Genomic DNA, 19,875 nt, shown 5'->3' with positions numbered 1-19,875 from the left:
AGTAATGCAACGTAATGTTCAGTTATGTACTTTGTATGATTTTCTCTAATAATTTTTAGAGAGTCAAGATTAGGTCTAGTTGAAGTCTTTTCCCGCTAAATGCAACATGTGGACATACAATGCTAGGCTTCTGTCTATCCCGCTAAATGCAACATGGGGACATACAATGCTAGGCTTCTGTTACCTTTATATTTCTCACCATATTGGATAAAATTTGTAACCAAGGTTATTTTCATAAATGTCCGGGAAATGTTTGAGAAACAACGATGCCCGGATGTTAGTATGAAAGTTATTTCCATTGGATATTTTTTTCTTTTCACATTGAGTAGATTCATACCAAAGATTTCTATCATACGTTTCTCACGCAAATGAAAAGTAAACTCTCTTAAAAGTTGAAATTTCTACAAAATGTTTTGCTAATGCATACATGCCTAAACATTTGATAAAATGAATTTATATACCAAAGACTGCCACAAAATTTACATTATACTGCATGTAGATGAGTCTCTTTAAAAAAAATTAGCTACATCTATAATGTAATTTTAATGGCATATTTTATGCCCTTTTATATGTGAAAATGTAGAGCTACATGTAGCGTGGGACATGGAACATTGTTCTTTTATTCCAGACCCCGCAACGAATATCATTACATGTATATCTTTAAAAAGAGAAAGAATATGTCTATTGCCCTACCAACTCTGTGTTTACAATCCAATAGTAGTTATTTCTATTTTAGTAGTTATGCTATTTTTCATTAACTACTAATGCAATAAGTATGAATGTTTATGACTTTGACTAATTGTAAAATAAAAAAAATATCCTTAACCTACATGTTATACATGTTCCCTTCTTATTTCTTTTTCAAAAGTTCAATATTAATATGGAACACACATGTATTTTTATGGGGGGGGGGGACTAATAAAAAAAAATTTCTTTACTTCCACATCTTATTGATTCTCAAATCACTATCATACTGCATGCATAAAACGTAGACCCCTTTATAATGAAATCGTTCTATTTACGGTCCCTGAGTGAATATACTTTCTTGTTTTGCTGTCACAAACGGTACATTGTTTTGCAGTTGCCAAGATATCTATATGTATTTCCAAAACTTCCAGACCCCATACTCAGAAGCAAATGGTTGTCCACTTAGTATTTTGAAATTCTACATTATGACTTAATAAATACTAGTGCATGGTTATTGAGTGGGTAACTTTAGAAAAAAATCGTTCTTGAATTTGAACAATTGTTTAAATAATGATTTAAACTATATTTTAGATATCGGATCACCATGTTCTCGGAAGGGCTTTGTTCTTTACTTCGATCTGTTATTTATATATTATTTGCATTTAGCTTTGTCAATTTCCGATTGTTATCTATCTATCGGAAACGACTTAGGATGTCATATTGAACAATAAAGGTCTGATTGTTTCCGAATGGATTTATTCTGTTGGATTTTCCAGGTAATGAAAGTTGATGGGAATTTCCAGGTGGAATTTCCTATTTTTGTTGAGTCAGCAATATCGTATATGAAATAAAAAACTTGAGTGCCTTTTCCAAATGAGTATTGAACTTTTGTGGCTAGCTATACATCATATTATCATGATGTGTTAGTTATCCCCAACTGGACCAAGAGCATGAATCATTTATTTCTCTGGAAAAAAAGGATGGAATTCTGGACCAGACTAAATCAGACTTGATCTATGTGAAATTAAAAAAAATGATAATACATGTAATAATAATTTTGCCAGCATCTGGGCTGAAAAAGATGTTCTGGTCCAATTTTTCTCATTTTAAGTTTTTTGTATTGATATACAGAAATAAAGAAAAAAAACGAATTACTAAAGACCACTACAGAAAACTAAACGAAAGTTAGTCAAACGTGTTATTACTGTCTGGTTCTTGAACCTAACCGATCTTGTGATGTGTTTGTATACATACTATTCATGTGTGATTTGTGATGTTTTCTTGATAAGTTCAATTCTCACAGTCCGGGCATGACCAAGGTATAAAAAAAAGACAAACAAACAAAAATAAATTACACGAAACAATACGAAACAAAAACAAAAGAAAACAAGGTAAAAAACATAGGATCTCCGATAGCTCATATGATTTTTTCCGTCTTTCATGAGCGACGTCTCTAACAAGGAATCATCCCACATATACATCCTTGACCTAAATAAATGGAGATTTTCGTAAAGCTCGTTACTCTGAAGAAGGAAAGGTCATCTTCATCTTAATATCCCTTATAGTTTTCGATGTATACTTTATAATATGTGTCTTAATTTGTGTACTATATAATAGTATTATGTGTGTTTATAAATACATGTAGGCATGGCGGCCACATTTTTAACGGATCGTACACAAAAACGCTGTTTTTTGTACAGGACACACCATGAGAGACATTTATGCCAACTTTCATTTAGCTCTGAAAAGTAGTTTCAGAGAAGAAGATGATTGAAAAAAAGTTTGGGTCAGGTGAGCTAAAAAAAAACGGAAAACAATTTAAGTACAAAAAAACAATATAATCACAATTGATTTCAAAATAATTTTATCTTCTAATAATTTAATTTGATAATCAATATACTGTACATGTATACACAATATATAGAAAAATCACGTTGATATGGTATTGATCATTTATTTCCTGCTACGTCCGTTGGTTTTCTGCATTGGAATTTGTTCTTTCTGCTTCCTGAAACACTGGGTTGTCTATCCCCTGTAAAACTTCAGGTTTCCCATCACCCGTCAAAGGTGAATTCATATTCGAGTTTTCTGAATCACCATTTTTAGAACTGGAACTGGATAGCGTAATTACAAGTGAAGATTTGTATAGTTCTGGATAATCCGAATTTGCGGAATCAGGGTTTGTTTTGAAAACATCGTCATCAACTGTAAGAGTGAATAAATGAACACATAGAAAAAAATGATTGAAATATTATTTTTCCCTCATAAAATTAAATTCATTTAAGAAGTTCGATTAATATTTCAATTTAATACAGACACAAACTAAAAACGACTGGACAAAGGGAGACAATACTCTGTTTATTTATAACGTTTAAAATATAGAGTATACATGACTGTAGGTCTCAGTATCGTATTAATTTTCCCATAGACTTCTATAGTGAAGTGCATATTTTTAGGATTTTTAAAAAAAATATGTAAATTGATTCAATAAAACTTTCACTTATGTAGCATTTCTAAGGACATGTGAAAAAATAATTTCCCGCAAAGAAAATAGGGTGAGTCCACGAAGATCGGACAGAAAAGTAGTCTCGAACTATAAATAGCCATTTTCCCTACTTTCACTTTCGTTTTGTACTCACCAAACCAACCTTTTCAGTGGAACATTTTTATGATATTATGTTAGATTTTCTTTTTAAAAAGTTCTTCATCTTACAGTGTGATGTTTGCTCTATTTTATAAGTCATTGTTCATATCTTTTGACAAAATATTAGTTTGTAGAGAGGCAAAAAGAAAATGCACTATATTTTTATAGCATCCATGTTTTGACGTACACCGGCTCAGGGATATGCAATACGATACTGGTACCTGTACCAGTATTGCATTGCATATCGCTGAGCGAGTGTACTCAAAACATTTTAACATTTTCACATAATAAAGTTCCACTGAAAAGATTGGTTTGGTGAGTGCAAAACGAAAGTAAAAATAGAAAAAATGGCTATTTATAGTTCAAGACTACTTTTCTGTCCGATCGTCGTGGACTGACCCTACTTTTTATGCGGGAAATTATTTTTTTAAATGTTACATAAGTGAAAGTTTTATTGAATTAATTTAAATATTTTTTAAAAATCCTAAAAATATGCACTTCATCATAGAAGTCTATGGGAATATTAATACAATACTGAGACCTGTTACCTCAAGACATTCGAAATCTAATCTTTCAGTTTTATCACCCTCCTTACAAATCCGTTATACATTTAAGACTGTACTTAATACGTTTTAAGGAGTGTTTAAATAAAAAAAATGTAAGAGTATATTTGTATGTGTAACTTTAATATCTGAAACAAACGCCTGTTCTCATTAAGTGTATATATTTGCAAGAATCATGCAAAATGAAAAAAATCAGAAACATGCATGTCAAAAACCCCACCGATTTGACAATAGAATAAGGATAATTTCTCCATTTGAAAAGACCATTATTTGACCTCGGCATCACTGGATATGCTCAGAAATTTTTCAATACAAACAATGTATTATGTTAGAAAACAATCTTGTCTGTTTTCCTTGATTCTGATGGTGCAAAAAGAATCAAATTACACTTTCTAAATGATGTTTTTTTTTATATACCATGTTTCACCTACTGCCTGATTCTTACAGGGACTGACATTTAATCATTCCCAGGCACAGATTCATAGGACTAGTGATGAACATAATGTACCCCATTGAAAAAAATGGATCTTGCAAGGAATTTTTTATTTTTCACAAATTCTACCCCTACGCTTCGTTCGTCCATTAATTCTAATTCCATGTACCCATCCCCAACTTGAAATACTGGATCCGCCCCTGATTTAAATAAAGACCTATGAATCAATGCACCATGTACAATCAAGTTCATAAATCTAATTGAATTTATATATATGATTATGTTTACAAGTACTTGCATTGCATTATAAAATAAAAATATGGAGACTATAGGTATACGGATATTTATTTACTTCTTGCTTTTTTCTACGTACATTTTAAATTTAAGTATGAACTTTAATCAGTTCTGAACAGTACATGTGTACATTTTACGACTGATTTCAGAGATTGTAGAACGCTGATCAAAAAAATAAATAGTTACAGGCTAGTATTGGTCACATTGTGGGAGCATGGACCAGGTGCACCGGTAGGGTAAGCGTCCTACAGGCTAGTATTGGTCACTTTGTGCCCCATTTAAAATCAACAATTATTAACAAAAAGTAACAAAATTTCCAAATAGAAATACGGATTCTTATCCCTCCCGGAACCAACTACCCAGGATCATTTATAACGTTGATGGTTTGTCTATGCTGTTTCCCTCATCCTCCACCTCCTCCAAATTAGACTTAATATCATCCTCACCTTTCTCCGCCTCCTCCAAATTAGACTTGATACACGATTTATCCATATCCTCCTTGATCTCCTCCTCTAATGATTTACTTTCAACTTGTACAGGAACCTCGATAACAGGACTCGATCTTAACTCCATACTCTCTTTTTCAACTAATACTTCCTCTATAGTGTCTTCCTGAATTTCTTTCATTTCTTCGTCATCAGGAGAAATTTTCGTCATGTCAATTATTTCTACGTGTTTACTTTCATTTGTATCTTCTTTGACTTCTATGGATTCTTCCTCTGCATAGCCTGTGAGACATACATGTACGAATGTAAAACATATACACATATGTTCAATGTTCATGTGTAGACTGCTGATGAAATATAAAGTATACAAGGTACATGTAACACGTCCAAATATACAAAATGCATATATGTGATGTAGAAATGTTGTATTGCTGTCATTTCAAGAACATTTTTTACATTTACATGTTAATTTACATGTGTATTTTGCTAAACATATAAATGCATAGCATGAAAATCATGTTCGCTTTACATGTATAGCTTGCTAGACAAACAAATTTATACATGTATATCATATTTAATTTATTTGTGTAGCTTGCTCGACATACAAATTTATACATGTAGAAACTGTTCAATTTACACGTATATCCTGCTAAACATATGTGTCATAGAGGATGCTTACCCTACCGGTGCACCCTCTTTAATGGAGTCCGAGTTGCTCATTTACTTTTTGTTTCTTTGTAAGTATTATTTTGGTTATTGTATGTTTTTTATTGTGTGTGTCAGTTTTTTCTGTTTGGTCTTTGTCAGTGGATAACATTCTTTTTATTTCCTCTAGAAACTTTGTTCCCTTGATTACTCTGTGTATACACGTACATGTAAATAATGTTACATCTAAAATCAAAGGAACGCAAACAAGGGAAGAAAATTCGCAAACAAATTAAATTAATGCACTGATTTGTCAATAAAGTATGTATTCTTGCATGTACTCAAGGGGCACATGAAATCAATGATATTTTCATACCCAAATAAGTTGGCTTATATCAGATTATTGACCATCTTTGCAATAGTGCAAGACTTGGAAAAGGAGTGAAAAAGAAATATCCATGCACTGTGTACATACAGGGAGAAATACATAAAGATATTTTGAAATCCGCTTTAAAATTAAAACCAACATAATTTTAATTTGAGAAACTAGAATTCAGCATAAGTTTACCTTTCTGTAAGAATTTCGGTCCTAAAACTGCCATTAATGTTGCTCCCACAGGAGCACATATTATAATGGCTAGTACCGATAATGTCAGTATGTCTGTAGCATACTTCAGACTTTCGGCATCAGGGTTCTCTGTCTCTCGCACCTTGTCCAAAGCTAGACCTCCTATGGCAGCCTGTAAGTTAGTAAATATTCACATTGTCACGTAAAATCTTAGAGAGTCAACTGCATTCGCAACTAGCTATAATTATAAAATTACTTTGAAACCAGTCAATTATTAAAACCAGATTTAGTTCAACTCTAGCTAGTGTTTTGTTTATTAGAATCTGAAGGATCGGTTCAACTTTAGCTAGTGTTTTGTTTATTAGAATCTGAAGGATCGGTTCAACTCTAGCTAGTGTTTTGTTTATTAGAACCTGAAGGATCGGTTCAACTCTAGCTAGTGTTTTGTTTATTAGAACCTGAAGGATCGGTTCAACCATAACTGGTGTTTTGTTTATTAGAACCTGAAGGATCGGTTCAACTTTAGCTAGTGTTTTGTTTATTAGAATCTGAAGGATCGGTTCAACTCTAGCTAGTGTTTTGTTTATTAGAACCTGAAGGATCGGTTCAACTTTAGCTAGTGTTTTGTTTATTAGAACCTGAAGGATCGGTTCAACCATAACTGGTGTTTTGTTTATTAGAACCTGAAGGATCGGTTCAACTCTAGCTAATGTTTCGTTTATTAGAATCTGAAGGATCGGTTCAACTTTAGCTAGTGTATTGTTTATTAAAACCTGAATGATCGGTTCAACTTTAGCTAGTGTTTTGTTTATACTTGTTCAAATGTTGAAAACGTTATGTGTAAGTGCTGGTAAGAATCAGAAAATATGGAAACTATCAGAAGCATGCATGTCAAAGCCCCACCGATACTATGAACAATACATAAGTGAAAAAGTAATTAAATACAATCAAAATACACATAAAACCAAGATGACACCAAAATTTAAAAGGGACTAATCCAAAAATGTATGGTTTAGACGGGTATTACATTTATTCTGGGTAAATTAATGCTTCACTGCGTATATACATTTCACTACATGTACATGATATGTACATGTAGACTAGCAACAAGATTGCTACCCGCAGCTACATGTTCCCCGCCGCCGCCACCGCTGCGAAAAAAGTTCCATTACACATGTAAAATTGGTACAATCAAAATTGCCGTTCAATATGATCTACTACATATGGTCAACAAACAATCTTTTAAAAATTTTATAAAATCCGCGAAGCGACATTCGAGGAGTTGTATCCCTAAAATGTTCTTTTAGTGCGACATGTACAAATTCAACTAAGTCCAATTACTCCTGTAAAGTTTGTTGAATTAAAATGATGGCGCAATATGATCAATTAAATATGGTGACTGACCATTCGATAAAATTTAAAAAAAAGATCTGAACATATTTGAGCGGTATTCGAGGAGTTTAGTCTACAAAGTCAAGTGTGACGGACTCACGGACACGGGTCTAACTAAGTCCCGTTCCGTTACGACAGGTTGATAAAATATTGTAGCAATTAATGTCTAGGAAAAGGCGCGTTAAAAAGCATTGTAGCAGTGCGAATTTGTTTGTTGGGGTTTAACGTCCGAGCAGAAATTTTTCAGCTATATTCAGACGATAAACATGAAAAGGATGATAAAATGAACAAGAAATGACGACGAAATGAAAAAAAGGATGGGACACTAGGATAATAGGGTCGACAAATTTTGATTGCCACTGGAAAAAGGGAGGGATGGGCAGGGTCGGGTAATTTAGCCTCCTGTGGCGGATTGCAAAGATTCCTACTCCTATCGAATACCACAGTAGGGTCCTTTAACGTGCGATGAACGTGACATCTTTCCCAACACGGTGCATCACTATGGTTTGCGGTCAGGTTTTCCGTATTATAGCCTGACAGCCCCAGCATGTAACATGCCAGGGGTACCCCATTCCACCACCTGGGACACACATACCAGTTGCTCTGTTGGCAGACCGCCTAGTCCCCGGCTAGGTTTATGAGCACTATTTAGTCGCATTTTACGACAAGCTTAGCGCTGCTGCAGGCCTATTCTTTTAACACCCGGACCTGCACGGGACCTGTGCAAATTAATCAGTGCATATTATCTACTATTATCTAACACTGCTTCATCATACCATCAGTCGGTTATCGAATTTATTGAGTTAAAATATTAACACAAAATTTCACTGGAATTGGGCATAGATGTATAAAATTTAAAACCGAGTTCATTTGAAATTCATGCGAATATTATAGAAAAATGTTTTGCAGTTGAAAAAAAGCTTACCTGTACAGTGGCTTTAGAGAGCCATGTTAAGGTTATGAAGATTCTTTCCTTTAAGTTGAAACCTGTACGTAGTGTAACTGTAAAATCTACGGCACTTCTTACAACTAATCCAATGGCTAAAGTCAAGATTCCCAGTCCTTCAATGTACACCGAAGTATTATAAGTTAATTACTAAACACAGAACAGTTAAGAATATGAATAAAAAAGGACGCAAGGCAAAGTTTAAAGTTTTGTTTTTTTTTATGATCATCGTATATTCTTTGACAAAAATTGAATTAGGTGCATTGCACGTTTTAGATTTCCCGGGATTAATTATTATTATAAGGTTATAACAACTAATAGCAACGAACGCTCTTTTTAAGACCGTACAGTACCTGCAGTACTGGATTCAATTTTTCCTATATCGACAGCAGCTCCAATGAGACCAAACAGGAAATGTTGGGCAATAAGCCAAGTCAGTGCCATTACTCCTGATACTTCATCCTAAATAATAAATACAAATAGTTGGGAGTCTTAAGTAAATTTTCACCTAAAAATCGTGCAAAACTGAGATAAGTCGACGCTTTATCAATTTTCTTAATAGCGTAAATGCATCTAGTTTGACCCATTAGTTACAATGGTGTCGGGTGGCGTTCGCGGAGCAGGATAATTAAGCTTATCCTTCCGAAACGCCTGATGAAAGTTTATAACTGCAAGTGCTTTAGTTCTTTGTTTGATATCTTGTTATCCTTATTTTCAGATTTTATGTTCTTAATGGTGTCCGCAGATCGTTTTTGTTTATTTCTATACAGGGGCTTGCTCCCACTATCACATATGCAGCCCGACTAGTATATAAACATATAAAAGGTGATCTCAGGTTTGGGGGTGCCTCGCTTCAATTCATTTTTTTTTCAGTTTTCGTGTTTATGTATTAGTCGAATCATATACTTGATATTGGGAGCAAGGCCCAATGTGGGAGCAAAGTCCTATTTAGGAGCTCGCTCCTGTGTGGGGTCAATCCCCTGTGTGGGAGCTAGGCTCTGAGTGGCAGGAAGCCCCTTTGTGGGATTAAGGCCCTGTGTGGGAGCAAGCTTCTCTGTGGCAGCAAAGCCCTGTGTGGGAGCAAGCCCTGTGTTGGAGCTAGGCCCCGTGATTTCTTCTTTAGTTTAGAACCGAAACACACAGAAAACCCAGGACGATATATTTGATCCTGGCACATCAGAAATCAAATTGTTGCTGCCTTACCTGTTCACCAGGCTTCCTCCGTTGGCGCCATTTGTACCCTGCCACTGTAGCTGTAGTAAGACATCCTAAGGGTCCTGCTCCAGACAGCTGTATCTGAGAACTTCCAAATATGGCAATCATGCCAAAACCAATCAGCAACAGTGAACGATAGAAAAGTTTATTGGCCTGGAATTCAATGAAACGATCATGGTTAATAAATGTACACGTACGTTATTGAAGTTGTGAAGAAACTAGATTTTCATATATGTATAATAAAACAAATTTAAAAGCTTACACCGAAAAAAAATACAAAACATACATGTACAAAAATATAGGAAAGTAAATTAGAGATAAAAGAGGAGACATCACATGTATAATACGATATATACGTGTAGGCAAAGAAGCGGGGTGGGGGGATGGGGGTCACAATTTCATGCACAAATATTTTTTCATAATTTTTTTCGCAAGATGGGGAGGCGTACATCAGGACCGCTCCACCTATGAATACGCGCCTAAGATAGATAAAATGTGCAACTAGAATTATCTCCCATCCCGTACTATAACGAGAATGGATATGGTGAATGTGTCAGGCTGGGATGAAAAATGTCAGCTCAAGGTCACCCATGGGTCTTTAATAAAAGTAAATTGAAAGTGAAGACGCCATATGTGTTTGAAAAAAATGTTTAGCTTAAAAATGTGTTTACAGGACCCGAATTGTAGTTGTCGAATACATGCCCAACACATGTACGAATCGTGTACATACAACTAAGGAATCAGAGGAAATACTGTACACATACAGAAATCTACTTACACAATCTTTGGCGGGAATATACCATAGAAAAATCCCGGCGACAAATCCATACACAATACCGACAAAAACACCTAGCGGGCCTTTAATAATAGTTATTCCCAAATCACCTGAAAAAAAGATAAAAAATATATTTTTATTTTTAATTGACGTTTCCTTAAAGTGAAAGTATAGAATAAAGATACCAAAAAATGAGTACGACTAGGTCTGAATCGAACCCTTGTTCTATACTCTTTTGTCACTTCATTTATATAATTGTCATGAATCCGAGCTCTAATTGATACAGACGTTTCATGGTAGAACTTCTTGGTGATGGATTTGGCTTCTTATTTGGACATTTTACTTCAGAGTGCATGTACTTTTTGATTTTTGATTTAGATCTTACTATATGTATTGGATTTTTATGCTGGTGATAAGAGGTTACCTCTTCAAACACATGTAATGTACAGCATACTTTATACAATGATTAGTATTTTTGTACTACATAATTATTTAGACGTACATTGTACTAATAGTTGTCCAAAAGACTTTGAACTTCTATATGTACGTAGTTCTTATCGTAACTCGAATTCATTTTGACCTTTAAACACATGGTATTACTAAAATGTAGTAGTTTAGAGTAATTGGTGATAATCATTTATAATAATAAAATTAAGTTTTATGGAATCCTAATGATTACGTTTTTTTCTTGGCGCCCAATGATCAATTCGTTAACTAGACCATCTATTTCATAATTACAAACTATACACTACTTTTAACTAATGATTTTCTCGTTCGTGTTATGGGGAAAATAAAATAAATGTACGGTTGTAAGACATTTCCTAAATGATAAATCAGGTTTTTATTAAGTAATTAGTTTGATGTATTTCTCACCTGTAGAAAATATAATTCCCATAAATACAGAAAACCCCGTCACACACAGGACGTTGTCTAGACCCCCAGCGGCCAACAGCATTGTGGGTATTCCCTTTTCAACGCCATATTGTCTATCCTGAAGGTTTACCAAAGATGGTACTGTTACGGCCGGAGATAGAGCCCCGAGAATGCATCTGGAAAATAATACATTCACAATCCTTATTTTCAGATGGATACATGGTTGGTATAAAAATCAAAATGTACTACGTCATTGACGTGTTACATCATAAATGTACCGACGACAGTTACGTTTTAATTTTTTAGTCATTGGTAGGTTCATGTAATTTTTTTATAAGTTCTATTCACAACTTCTCAATTACAAGTTGGAGGAGAATTGTTGATTTGCACTGTACACGTAGAGCTAATTGTGTATGTTCAATAGTTCTGAACGAAAAATTGTGGTCTGCATGTTCAAAATATATGTTTTACAAATTATGTCTATATGTATTCCTTTTTTTTGTTTTTTTGTTTTTTTGTTTGTTTTTGTGTTTTTGTGTTTTTGTTTTTTTTTATGAAGTTTTATTTTGAATAGGCAAATTGGCGTATAAAACGGTTGTCTTACAGATTATAGGATTAAATACAAAGCGATACAAATGTACATGTACTCAGTAAGTATTTCAATAAATTACTTCAAATCTAAACTTACCCAAGCATAAGACTCCATTTCCATGGAAATCCAAGTATAAAATGTGAAGCTATACCGACAGTGATGATTTCAGCCGTGCACGGTAGGAAAGCCAAACGCAGCACGGCCCAAGACAGCTTCCTTAATTTAACAAGATCTAATCCTAAACCAGCCCGTGTCAATATTACGGTTAGAGCTATCTTTCTGAAACATATTGAAATTGATGAAAATCTTACTAAAAGTTGAATACGTAAAACCAATATAGATACAATTGTACATGTATATCTACGTTGCTCAATACAGAAAAGCACTCAAAAGGAGTGCAAATGTTTAACAGTGATTTAACTAGACATTTGAATATGATTCAGAATTACTGGTATACATGTACATGTAATATCCCATACAGAAACCAAAAAGGTCAGAATGACGAGAAGACGACGATACAGATATTTGTAATACCTGAGAGCACCTGACCACTTGTTGTCAATACTTTCTCCGATGATGTCTACTTTAGGTATATTCCGGAGCATCACTCCTACTATCAACATACCTATAATATATATAAATAATTCAATAATACTTGGCCAGAAATTACCAAAAGATACGCCACAGGCTAACACCCAAGTTACAAACATATATATGTGAAACACCCTGTTTTTTATTGATTAAAATATTGGTACGCTGCTAGCCGTTCCTGCCACCCACTACTCCTTTGCATATAGGTTGGCCTTATTACATTTTTGATTGGATCAGTATATCTGAGTTTTATTTAGAACAGTTCTTTTCGCCCTGGTTAGAATTGATCTTACTATAGTTAAAGTTGTCGTTCCAGATAGTTACACCCTTATCCCAAATAATGGTACAAATGTATACTGCACTATTTCATTTTGTAGAAATCTTTTAAAGTGCATCATTACTGTCTAGTTTGAATGATAAAAATCAATATTTAGAGCTACGGCAATGAATATTTAGAGAGATAACATTAAATTGGGCTAAGTTTGTTAGGGTAGTTAAAACCCATTTCCAATGTCAATTTAAAACAAACTTTATATTATTTGTCAAACATATAATATAATATATTATAATGGAACAAAAAAACTTAAAGAGGGATAAAGTTTACCCTGTGTCATCCAAAGCATAGGATTTGTCTGATTTTTACATGTACAGCCTCTTAAGTCATTTTACACGCACTAGTGTACAAAAGCTGTTGTATTCTTACCTAGCAATGGTGGAAGTCTGATTAACGAGATAAAATAACCACCAATAGCACAAAAAATAAACAATATCAATAATGAATATAAATTTCCACCAGGCATTGCCTCCCCATGTGTCAGGGAATAAAGAATAATCCATAACTGTATACACACAATTCCGAACTGTAAGTAGGTAGCTACGTTGCCATGCAACGGCAACATGAATGCATGTTTCAGTCTTTGTGCACGTGACGGGTTTTCTGGAAGTGGATTGTGGCTCACGAGACAAGGAATACAACACGTTGTGCAGGTGTCTTGTACATAGTCCATTTTGCTTGCCAGTTTTTGACTAACTTTTTTGTTTCGCATTTGTACTTCATCCTCTTTGTGTGGAATATCTCCGTTTGAACCGGAAGCTGGTTTGTCTCTATGTCGCAGGTCTGTATTTCCATTCATCTTTGCCAAATGCCTGAAAGTATTTGAAAAAAAAATGCATTTTAGAATGTCTCCAAAAACAGGTAGTTTTCAAGAATAATTAAGGAAACCTTCATAATACATGTATCCCTGTACAGGTCCGGGTGTTAAAAGAATAGCCCTGCAGCAGCGCTAAGCTTGTCGTAAAAGGCGACTAAATAGTGCTCAGAACCCTATCCTGGGGCTAGGGCGCTCTGTCCACAGAGCAACTGGGATGTGTGCCCCAGGTGGTGGAATGGGGTACCCCTGGCGTGTTATATGCTGGGGTTGTCAGGCTATAATACGAAAAACCTGACCGCAAACCATAGTGGTGCACCGTGTGGGGAAAGATGCCACGTTCCTCGCACGTTAAAGGACCCTACTGTGGTATTCTCCCGGAGTAGGAACCATAGGGCTCCGCCACAGGAGGCTAAATTGCCCGACCCTACCCACCTCTCCCTTGGCAGTCGAAATTTGTCGACCCCATTGTCTTTGTGTCCCATCCCTCCCTTTTTCATTTCATCATCATTTCATGTTCATTTATTCATCAATTTCATGTTCATCGTCTGAATATAGCCGAAATATTGCTGCTCGGACGTTAAACCCCAACAAACAAACAAACAAAAACAATCATAATACATGTAGCAATTATCTTTAGATGTAAAAAGGGTTGTGGAATGGGTATTATAGGTACATGTAGGCTAACGAGACAGTAACTTTCATAGTGGTAACAAAGCTATACTTACTAAATGTCTTTACATGTAAATAAGAGGAGCAATTTATATTTATACAAATAACAACAAGTGCAACTCGTACATGGAACAAAATGCAATTCATATGTGAAACATGTTTAGAATCGGTATGGTAAAATTATACTTTTGTGCTGTAAAACAATAATTAAATGATTTGAAAACTTTTTTTTACCCTACCGGTGCACCTGGTCCATGCTCAAAGTTTTTAGTGGAGTCCGAGTTGCTCATTTGCTTTTGTTACTTTTTATGTATGATTTTAGTTACTTTATGTACTTTGTCGTGTATGTCTGTTTCCATGTCTGGTCCATAACCTTGGATCCCTTGATTACTATTTCATATGTGAAATCCTATTGAAAGCAAATTAATACCAAATTATTTTTTTATTTTATTGTTTTTAATGAAATAATTCGTTAGTCAAAAACATGTTTTTTTAGGTATTTTCAAAACGTGCGAAAATATATGTTGCAATCTTTTCTGTGGGTTCTTCCCTGAAGAAGTTTCTATTTTAATATCCATTTACTAAATTATGAAGGCTGAGTACAGGGATAATATTTGACAGGGAAGTCGAGTATGAATTAAATACAACACTTAGTAAGCTTCAGTTTTCAATACAGCTAATGGGTCATTTATTCTCAATGTTACTCTCATTTTCATATATATTTCGTTTAATTTTGATCAAAGTCAAAATCACGTTTAAATAATATTTATTTTTTTCAAAAGAAGATACCAAACATATAAGTTATCTATTGTTAAAACACATTGCTCTGTATAATATTTTATTAGAATTCTCCCTATTTTACATATATGTACATGTATATTTATTTTCAATCCTGACACGTTTTTGTTTATTTAGACTTTGTCAAAACTCAAGAACAAAGACTGTGTTAACCTCGTGAAAACAAAATAACATATTACACTTTCTTTACTGAATAGATTGTAGTGCATGAATTTTATAGAAAACATAAGAACAGCAAACTTACTCTTCATTTTAAACTTTGAATTTATAAAAAATGTATGCTGTAATAAATGCTTTCCATATCAATGTTACAGTTTAATATTCCAAAACAAAACAAAAAACACGGTTTTTCCAAACGTACCGAACTACGCATATTGACCACATTCTTGTAAAAATGATAAACTACACCTCCAAGTTAAATGTCATTCAATTACATTGTATAACATTGTATACAGGACAAAGGTAACTTTTTCTTACAAGATGTGTCATCTAAACGAATGTCGCATTATTGTGGTTTGTACTATATGGTTAACATCTTGTCTGTTTTTTGTCCAATTGTCGAGGATTAGAACAATGCTGCTAGAATCAGTGTAGGATAGATTTATCAGATATAATAGTACGATGGTGTAATGATATATCGAATTAGCCTAGAACTTTCTGAAAACGACAAGAGACAGGCCAAAACAAAAACCAAAAAAACAAAAACAAAAACAAAAACAAACACAAACAAACAAACAAAAAAACAAAACAAAACAAAACATAACAAACAAAAAAAAAAAAACCAAAACGAAACGAAACAACAAATTAAAATGAAACTGTATATCATAACAAACATACGGCGAACCAAAATCATAAACTGCAACGAACAGATGAATTATTGAACAGACATGGACGGGCGGACATTATTTTTTAGTATATAACTAAGGATTTTTAAATTTCTTTTCATGTTAGTTGGTGTATAATAGAAGTACTGCTCTAAAGGTTAGATGGAAACATTACACCGATTGACATGATAATGACAGAATAGCCTAGAGGAAATTCTAATTAGCATAAAACATATATTTATAAGTTAAATAAAGTAATTAATAATAATTACATAACAATTCAGTACAAAGATTACTAAACTCTTTATAGTAATATAATATTCAGATCAATAGGTCACTGAATAAACCTACACGTGTATACATATTTGTAAACATTCAGCGAATGCCCACTTGTATTAAGGACATGTGTTTTATACTTTGATTTAAATTGATGTAAACAAACAAAAATAATAAAAAATAAAAAAAAGTAAATAAATGTGTACAAAATTACTTTGTAGGCACAAATTAATTACAAAACACAATAGTCAAAACTGCTTCAGGCAGATCGGAAAATGTTCACTATATTAATGACTTCAATTTCTATACACATCGCATTAAATTTAAATTAAAGACTAATAGTTTTGAAAATGATAGTGAGTTTAAAAAAAAATCCGAACCTTTAAATGTATGATGAAATTCAGTAAATTATGATTAAATATCAATCAAAACCCTATTTACAATTGCAATATCTGAAATCAAATGTTAAATAAAACACTCAAGATAACTAAAGTACCTGCCTATGGTACCGGAGATTCATGGTGTAGAAAAACCCACGGAACAAACAATGTTTTTTTTTTATGTTCATATGCTATATTTTAGAGAACATAAGTTTTCTTGTATTCATATCTGTACTTTTGAGAAAACCATACATCCATCTCCCACTTAAACCAACCAAATGAAAGCAAATCAAGAACGACAACTCTTGGAAAGTGCTAAATTCATGTACAATCTGTGTAAATTTTATCTTAAAAGTACAACTCCCAAATGAAAAATTAAGACTGGTTACAATGTATGTGATCAGCAACTGTCTCTAAACAAGAAATGAAACTGAATTCGGCTGGTTTTTGACATGCTAATCACCCCTTGTCTGATGTTTCGAAAATTTCTACTTAATTACAATACACGAATATTAAGTACATTACAGAGCTTTACAATCTTTCAAAATATTGTAAGAATGATAAGCCAAAGTAATCTTCCTTTCCTTAAAAACAAAATCATAATAATTCGATTTTGACCTTTTTTCATGCATGTCAAAATATACCATAACGATAATATCTTAACTCAATTTTATTCTCCGCAAACATCATTCTCCCAAACGTTCATGCATTACAAGTTTGTTAAACAGTACAGTTTTTCAAGATACATGATGGTCTTACAGCCGAGGGCAACTGTTAATTGTTCACCACGCGTCTGTTGTGCTATTAGGTCGGTCAAAACTGTGGTGTTTTATGGTTTGTAAAGTGAAAAAATAGACATGAAACCATGTAACTAATCCATCACGAAATAATATATTAGGATTTGGTTGGTAACAGCGTGGCCTTTTCTATGTGATAGTTTTAGTTTTTTAATGTAATAGAATACAGTAAACACATTAGGGTTGTGTTTTTCACTGAAACTTGACATAATTATTTTTTTTTGTATAAATAATGAAATATATAACCTTTGTATGCAAGTTTCTTTTAAAAGAGTATTCAAGGAAACCAAGGTTCTAGGTTAATTAAAAGAATATAATCCAGAGACAAAGCCCAGATATGGAAAACAGACATACACAACAAACAACATAAAGTAACTCAAATAATACATACATAGTAACAAAAGCAAATGAGCAACTCGGACTCCACTAAAAACTGGAAATATTGACCAAGTGCACCGTTAGAGTAAGCGTCCTCTGCTTTTCTAAAAGCACCCGCCAAGTTGCTCATAACAAGTCAAGTCCGGGGTAGACTAAAGAGAAAAGGAAAACTATGACACATTGAACAAATCAGTTTTCATTAAAGGATTGTTTTCCTATATTTGATAATGTCTGAGCAACTCGGCGGGTATTTCTAAAAAAGCAGAGGACGCTTACCCTATGGTGCACCTGGTCCATGCTCCCAGTTTTTATTAGAGTCCGAGTTGCTCATTTGCTTTTGTTACTTTGTATGTATGATTGTAGTTACTTTATGTTCTTTGTGTGTGTCTGTTTTCCATGTCTGGTCTTTGTCCCTGGATTACATTCTTTTGATTACCGCTATGACCTTGGTTTCCTTGATTACTCTTAATATATACCGTATTAAATGTTACTTTAATCTATATTGTTTGTATATTTTTTGGTAAATATTCTGTATTCATAAACCATTTTATGATATATTATAGAACACAAACGAAATATTTTGAATGTAAATGAGAAAAATTGTGGCATATAATTGTAATGATAAGCACGTGTATTTGTAATCATAATTAACCCTGCCTTTCTTAACTTCATTATAATTGTTATAAACATTGCTATATATATATGTTATTTCCAAATGTGGTATGACAAAAGATTGTAGGACAGATACGATAGATACTTTTAAGCATGTGTAAAGTTTCAGAATGTTATTTGAATTAAATTTGAGGTTTGTTAAGGTAGCTTACAAAAACAAAAAAGTCAATTAAGAAACTCTGTATTGTTATGATCTGACAAATAATTGGAGCTGAAGACATATTCATTTGCACACTGGCTTAATGATATCAGTATTAACGTCATGCGACAATATTTATGTCATACCCTGAATGTTTGTAGCTGAGTACGTTTGTATTTTGTCAGTAGCCTTTGGCATCTTGGAACGATGGAATTAAATTTTAAAAAATATGGTTTCAAATAGAAAAAAATCACAATTCGATCATTAACCTTGAAAGGCCAACTCCCTTAAAAATCGAGAGTTTTACATTGTTATAAGATAACAAATAAACAAAGTATAAAACAACTTAAAAATCAATTTTCGAGTCAAATTTGCATGAGAAGAAAATTGTAACAGAAACAAACGTGTGCCATATAAAACAAACTTACCTGTTTAGGAATTAATAAAATAACAACTATATTCACATCCAAAAAAAAAACAAACAACGTTGTTTGTGTCCTAAGATGTCATATCATAAAATGACAGAAATTACAATGTTAATACATCAAGTCACATAAATGTCAAAGTCACCATTGTCAGGAATACTCATTTAACTATTCACAGTGTTCGCTTTCGTCACATTGAGATATGTAAAACAATAGATTTATGGCCAATTGACAGGGGAAATTGTACACATTGATGTAATGAGACAGTTGTGGTTCTTGGTTTTTGATTGAAGAAGGGGAGAGTGGGGTATGTATAGTTGGTTTGTATAAAAAAGAGGGAAAAGCTTTCCGTTGAATTAAAAGTAATTTTTAGAGGAATCTTGTTCTTACCCATTCTTCATCTATTCATTGCTTACTTACCTGTAGTGACATTTGTTGAAAATATATCCCATCATATGTCATACCTACAGGATGAAAGTGTGAATATGTCAAGCCCCTGTGATGAGTAGTTGCTTATAAAAGTGCATCGGAAAAAATGTTACTCACGGATACACGTACGGACAAGGGTAAACACTATAACTCCTCTGCTTCGGAGCGGGGGTATATAATCAATTTGAAAAGAAAACACGAAAAAAACTTATGTCTAGGTTCCTTCTGTTATCATTCTGTTGATATTATGCTAACTAGGTAATTGTCATATAT

General features: G+C 33.5%; 1 protein-coding gene across 1 annotated transcript; it reads right to left on the bottom strand.

Moving 5' to 3' along the window:
• Positions 1-2,466: 2,466 nt before the first annotated feature.
• LOC148599149 (sodium/hydrogen exchanger 9B2-like) lies at positions 2,467-19,723 on the bottom strand. The gene is made up of 12 exons (XM_088557545.1): positions 19,177-19,723; positions 13,368-13,810; positions 12,608-12,698; positions 12,170-12,352; positions 11,482-11,657; positions 10,612-10,718; positions 9,822-9,986; positions 8,972-9,080; positions 8,598-8,734; positions 6,281-6,452; positions 5,068-5,349; positions 2,467-2,892 (listed from the first exon to the last, which is right to left on the bottom strand). Exons 2-12 carry the CDS (start codon positions 13,795-13,797, stop codon positions 2,651-2,653), a joined length of 2,094 nt encoding a protein of 697 aa, XP_088413671.1. The 5' UTR covers positions 13,798-13,810; positions 19,177-19,723; the 3' UTR covers positions 2,467-2,650.
• Between the last annotated feature and the right edge of the window lie 152 nt (positions 19,724-19,875).

Source organism: Perna viridis, chromosome 13, assembly GCF_037379345.1.
Source record: "Perna viridis isolate PV_CMFRI_1.1 ecotype Kerala chromosome 13, ASM3737934v1, whole genome shotgun sequence".
Taxonomy (NCBI): Eukaryota; Metazoa; Mollusca; class Bivalvia; order Mytilida; family Mytilidae; genus Perna; species Perna viridis.
Note: the sequence above shows the minus strand (reverse complement) of the source record. Positions and strands in the feature narration are given on the sequence as shown.